Source organism: Gavialis gangeticus, unplaced genomic scaffold, assembly GCF_001723915.1.
Source record: "Gavialis gangeticus isolate Ggan-Ray unplaced genomic scaffold, GavGan_comp1, whole genome shotgun sequence".
Classification (NCBI taxonomy): Eukaryota; Metazoa; Chordata; order Crocodylia; family Gavialidae; genus Gavialis; species Gavialis gangeticus.
Window position 1 is genome coordinate 8,268,438 of NW_017729025.1, and position 6,012 is coordinate 8,274,449.

At 40.3% G+C, this 6,012-nt stretch overlaps 1 protein-coding gene across 3 annotated transcripts in view; it reads left to right on the forward strand.

The window, feature by feature from the left end:
- Positions 1 to 6,012, forward strand: part of MAP4K5 (mitogen-activated protein kinase kinase kinase kinase 5) — a 137,242-nt gene that overhangs the window by 76,247 nt on the left and 54,983 nt on the right. For all 3 annotated transcript variants that reach the window (XM_019518363.1, XM_019518364.1, XM_019518365.1), the window contains 3 exons: positions 1,842 to 1,914; positions 3,367 to 3,498; positions 4,616 to 4,678. In XM_019518363.1, coding sequence (XP_019373908.1) covers positions 1,842 to 1,914; positions 3,367 to 3,498; positions 4,616 to 4,678 — 268 coding nt within the window. The remainder of the gene's footprint in view (positions 1 to 1,841; positions 1,915 to 3,366; positions 3,499 to 4,615; positions 4,679 to 6,012) is intronic.

Here is a 6,012-nt window from a genome sequence, read left to right on the forward strand (position 1 = left end):
GCAGCATAGTCCTCCCTGGTGATGGCCCCTCCCTGCCATTGGGTGTGCGCCTCCCTTTTAGCTAGGAGACATTCCTGGATGCTTTTGGTGAGCCATGGGGGCTTTTGTGCCCTCCCTGCCCCCTTTGATCTGTGCTGGGATTACCTCCCTTTGGGCTTGGAGGATCGTCTCCTTAAGGAGCAACTACTCTTCTTGGACACCCGGCTCCCCTCCCCTCCGGGACCTCAGTGCCTCCCTGACTAGTCTCTTTAGCTCATTGAAGTCCGCCCTCCTGAAATATAGGGCTGCTTTCTTGCTGCAGGCCTTTGCCACCTTGCGCAGGATGGTGAACTCCAGCAAGCAATGATCACTGTTGCCTAGGCACAACAAGGCATCTCCCCTGGTGGGGCTGTGCACCTCCTGGGTTAGATGGACGTCCAGCGTTTTGGGTAGTTAGCTGGGTATGGAGCCGTTTGCTACTAATCTTAATGCTGATGCCTGAAGTTGCTTGGGAGCCTGCAGGGATCCCCCATGTGCATCTTATGCTTTCTGTTTTACCGGGAGAGGAAGGTACTTGCCCTCCAGGAGACCTGGGGCTCCTCTTTGCTCTGCCACTGGCCTGCTTGGTAACCTTGGGCAAGTAATTTCCTTTCTCCATGCTGGGCTTCCCCCTGTGTAAAATGAGCATAACTTTGCTACTCTGTTTGGGAGAGCATGTTGAGATTTACTGATGAACAGCCCAGTATCAGAATTGGGTATTATTAATTTCCTCCAAGAGGCTCTGTAGAGGCAGTGTCACCAGGGAGGAAAAATGGGCTACTTACCAACAGGAACTCTTGTTCTCTGAAAGTATTGTCTTCACAGAGCCATACTGACTGACCTTTCTCTGGCTCTCCCCATGAAACCCTAGCTGTCAATAGGGCTTTTGAGATGGAGAGGAAATGAGGGGCTGTTAGAAGGGCCGAGAGATTTAGCTTCTTCGTTTATGAAATGTCGGAGTTGGGAGAATTGTGTACGTGTCCTGTTTTAGCTGCCACTCCGTAAAGCGCTGGGGCTAAATGTACTTCTCCATTATGGCTGTGAGGAGATAACGTATTACGATAACAGGACTTTAATAGTTGGGAAGAACTGAAAGCCTAGAAAAAATATACTTGAGTTCCCATTACCTACTTAAACTCTGATTACACTGATACTCATTTTCTACTTACGAGCCATCCATATTTTGCCTGCAATGTGCCCCTCCCAATCCTTGAATTACCGTAATGTGCATACAGCTGAAATGGAGTTGGAATTGCATTCATTTTGGATCTGCACATAGGGAGAAATTATCTATAGGGCCGTATATTTGGTGTAGATTATCTGCACCTTCAGAACAAGGCACCGCTGGTTAGCGATGTCAACAGCAAGAACCAAGCAGCTTGCTCATTATTCCCTCATGTTTAATCCAGAAACAGCGCAGTCTCTGAACCATGGTTCCAGTCCTTTCTATCTGTCCTCCAAAATATATTACTTAAAATAGTGGCTTACTGCATCATTCAGTTACTGTGCTATAAAGTGGAGGAGGGATGGTGAGGCTGTCTGCAACAACCAAGCTTTCAATTGTCAGGCCTGCCAAAAAAAGTTAAACAAAAAAAAGGAGCAAGAAGCAAACCCTGACCAACCAAAAACTCCCACAAAAAAAGCCCAAACCCAAAAAATCCCCATAAACTTCATGTTGTTAACTAGTGGAGGTGGTTATCTTAATTTTTTTCCTAGACATGTATATGTTTCATGAAACAACGTTTCTTTCTGTGACCTTGAATGTTAAATGAAAAAGCAGAATGTTAAAATGTGTGTTTTTTTTCATGAATTTTCTTTTGCAGCTGACTTTGGTGTAGCAGCAAAAATAACAGCCACCATTGCGAAGAGAAAATCTTTTATTGGTACCCCTTATTGGTAATATGTTACTTTGATTAATAGAATTGCTACATACAAAGTTATGGTTGTATTTACAAATTATGCCAAAGATTCTAAAAATAGGTAACTTGAAGAAAATTATTACAAGATTTTTTTTTTTTTAAAGATCAAATGGATTAGTCATAAATTTGGGAAATACAGGACTATAATTTAGTTGCTTGGTAATATTGTAAGGCTATGAACAGATACAGCATTTGTCCTGGGAGAAACCATTTTATCCCAGGACAAAGAGCTATCATGCAGATGGCCATGGTAGTTGTTCCAGAACAAATGCTGGGAAAAGGGTTCACGGGATAACAAGTGCCAACTGTTTTTCCTGGGCTATCACAAAGCGCATCTGAACAGTTTCCCCAGGATTGCATTGCTGAACTGGTGCTAGAAAAGTGGCAGGGCTCATTAAACCCTGATTAGAAGGGCAATGTGTATACACGCCAATCCTGGGATATTTCTCTTCCGGGACAAACTCAGCTATAGCTTGTCCAGGGACCAGTGCAGTGGGCAGTCTCCTGACAGGGACTGATGACCCCGTTGCCAGTCTAAATCAATGCTGTATGTCTTCGCTCTTGGTCCGTGCACTGTTGGGGTTGGGAAGAGGGGAAGGGCTTGATGTTCTGCTCTCTCTCTCCTTTTTGCCACTGCTAATGCTGTTTATATTAAAGGGAAATAACAGAGAGTTTTGCTCTTTTTTTTTTTGGCGGGGGGGTGGTTTGGTTTGTTTGTTTTTTTTTTTAAAGAAGAATCACAACACATGTTAGAATGTGGCCTAAGATTGTTAATAGGGATGCATGTACATATAGTCATGCATCTACCCAAATCCTTAAGTCTTTTTGTCTTTTCAGTTTGTCAAAACATAAATGTAGGTTTCTGGGTTTCCATCAACCAGGAAGCGCCCACAGCAGAGGCACGTTTCAACTATTTTTGTTGAAAAACGATCTTGCTGCTAGCGTTTATATGTCTTCAAAACAGAGCATGCTAAACTTCATAAATTGCAGGTTGAATTAAAAATGCTAATATAACTATACTGAATGGAGGCACTGCTACGCCTCAGTAGTCTATTAGTCATAACATAGACTTGAATACAGATTTAAATCTTAATTCAAACAATCACTTTTTTTCTTAATTTTATGCTACATTTTACTTCGCAGAGGAGAAAAAAGACTAAAGGATGAAAGATTGTCTTGTGGTGAGAGCTTGGAGGAAATACAGGACTTGGATTTTGTTTCTGATGCTGCTCTTCAGCAGACACTTAACCTCTGTGTTAAGTGTCTACTGGGTGGTTGCATTAGGCTTTTGCCTTCCTTCTATTCTTTGTGTGGGTCTATTACACTGGAATAAATCCTTTCATAATGCTGTAAAGTGCTGTGAGATCCTGGGATAGAGACATGGGTAGTCTCTTGTGCTGAATGACTGATGCTGGTTTTGCATTTAAAGGATGGCTCCAGAAGTTGCAGCAGTGGAAAAGAACGGCGGTTACAACCAACTCTGTGATATCTGGGCAGTTGGCATAACAGCAATTGAACTGGCAGAGCTTCAGCCACCCATGTTTGATCTTCATCCAATGAGGTCTGCTGATCACTAAGCGTACTTGTTTTAAACATTTTTATTTTGTTTTTTTAAGCCAAAAGGAGTCATTTTATTATAGCCTTACTTTCTGCATAACTCAGGCCTTAAAAATTCCTACATGGACCCCTGTACCAAGGCCCTATGTTGTTGTTGAGCTATAATTCATTTTTTTAAAAACACCTAGTGTTAATTTGAAGACTTGGATAGAGATTCAAAATTCAGAACCTTAAAGATTTGATGTTACGTAAGCATTTTAGTGTCCATGTTGATGTGAGTAGAAAGCATGCAATAGCATCACTGTACACTGACCTGTAGGTTCAACATGAAAATAAATAAATTTTTATTGAAAAAAACATTGTCCACAAATAAGAATATGACTGGCTTTATTTTGTTTCTTACAAAACCTGTTATTCAGTGTAACTGGTCTTCAGTCCTCATCAGCTCAAACTCTCATGGTAGAATACAATTAGTGTACAGGCAGTCTTTGACTTGCAACGTTTCAAGTTACAACCAACAGCACTTGCAATGTTTCTAAATTGACACCCTGTTTCAACTGTCTGACATTAGTTTTGACTTTACAACGCTTGATCCGATGCAGCGCCATGCCAGCGAACAAGTTTGCTGTGTTGCCCAGCTCCCTGAAGAACGTCTGTCCAAACTTCCTTGGACACTTTCTTTAAGAAAGCAGACCAAACTCCAGAAAAGCCTTCAGCCAAGACTTCTGAGAAGACTTCAGCCAAGAGCCCTTCAAAACCTCCAGCAAATTCACCTCAAAGAAGTCCTTCCAAATCAATATGATTGCTATTTACAATATAAATAGGTTATGTAGCTATATTACTCATCTATAATTGATTGAGTGCAAAATTCTGGGTTATTTTTGGTGAAAATAAGGTATCGGACCTTGGTTCAGGAGCCAGTCCCCCATTTATAACATAGTTTCCTATGGGAAAATCAGTTCCGAGTTGCAATGTTTCAACTTAAGACGCGGTTTTCAGGAACCAATTGTGTCGTAAGTCCGAGGACTGCCTGTACAGTATTTGTACACAGCATTTTAACTATTAAAGCAAAATATGCCAATAACTTTTTGTATAATTTTATTATGCTTCTTTTCCCTCAGGGCCTTATTTTTAATGTCAAAAAGCAATTTTCAACCTCCAAAGCTAAAGGAGAAAGCAAAATGGTAAGTTTTGAAATAAAAAAATCTTTCCTTTCTTCAATACACTCTGTAAAGATCATATGAATTAATATTTATGTCAACCATTTATGAGCATGTGCTGTGATCCTTCAACCATTTAGGCCTGCATTGTTGTTTCATATGCATCTGTAATGTGTCTGAGTTCAGGGAAGTTGTACATTTGCCAAAATTCTTGATAGGATTGTGGCCAGGTTGTTTTCTATTGTCAAATGAAATATTATTCTAGCAAGAGGCCTAGGTCCTGCATTGTGAACTGTGGGAGTGGACTCTCTAGAGCATTCAGAGGCCCAGAAAGAAAGCAGAGTTTGCCTGCGACACTGTTTTTTTCAGGATGGGGCTCTGACTTCTGCAGTGACGAAAAGCTCCTCATTATTTTCTCAAACCCCAAAGGTTTTATTATGTGTAATTCACTCCTGATTGTTTTAAGAATGATTTCTCTCTAAAAATGGGACTTAACTGCATCTTAATTTATAGGAGAAATCCAGTGATAATTGTATGCACTAGCTTTCATCCCATTCATCTGAAAGCTGGTTCTCTTGCAAATGAGGCATTTGTATTGAGACACCTGTTGCATGCATCAGGAAGCATTTTTTTAATTACCTTGTTATAGTACGCTGGACATGACATTCTCTCAAGAAATGCACCTCTCTGAACTTGCACTTGCCTCTGAATTTTTTAATTGTAGATTCATTGTTTCTATTATTTGTTCAATATTCATTATTTCTATTCACTGTTACTATGCTCAATAGCATCTTTTAGAACCACAAAAGACTACTGGTATGAAGGACCTTTTCTTTAGGAATTAGCCTTGCAACCTTTTATTAGAGATGAGCTATTTTATACCTGTTTGTACCCAGAACAGAGATGCAGAAACTTTGGGCCTATTTATGCCCTTTTTATAAAATAATGAGATACCATTTATTTGATTTTGTTACATTTAAATGAGTTTAAACTGTATTTAACTGTTCAAATCCTTGGAAATAAGCACTGTTATAATGTAGGCAGAAAAAAATTTGTAACCACAGGGCTTGAGTGCTGAACAGCTTGTTTCCGTCTGAAAATGGAAGTATTAGCAACAAAATTGGGTAAAGATCCTATTACAGCAAAGTTTTTAAAGGGGATCAATGTCATTTTCTGAAGTTTGGCTGCCGGGATTTTGTTTACTAGGGTGCGCAGCTTTTAAACTTGCTCCCCCACCCCAACTGTTTTTGATCCAAAGTAACTTTTAGTTTTGTGCATATGCTTAGGGGACCTGTCCATAAACCTGCACACCTTTACCATAGCTTAAAAGCATGTTACAGTAGTAGAGTTCAGTCCAA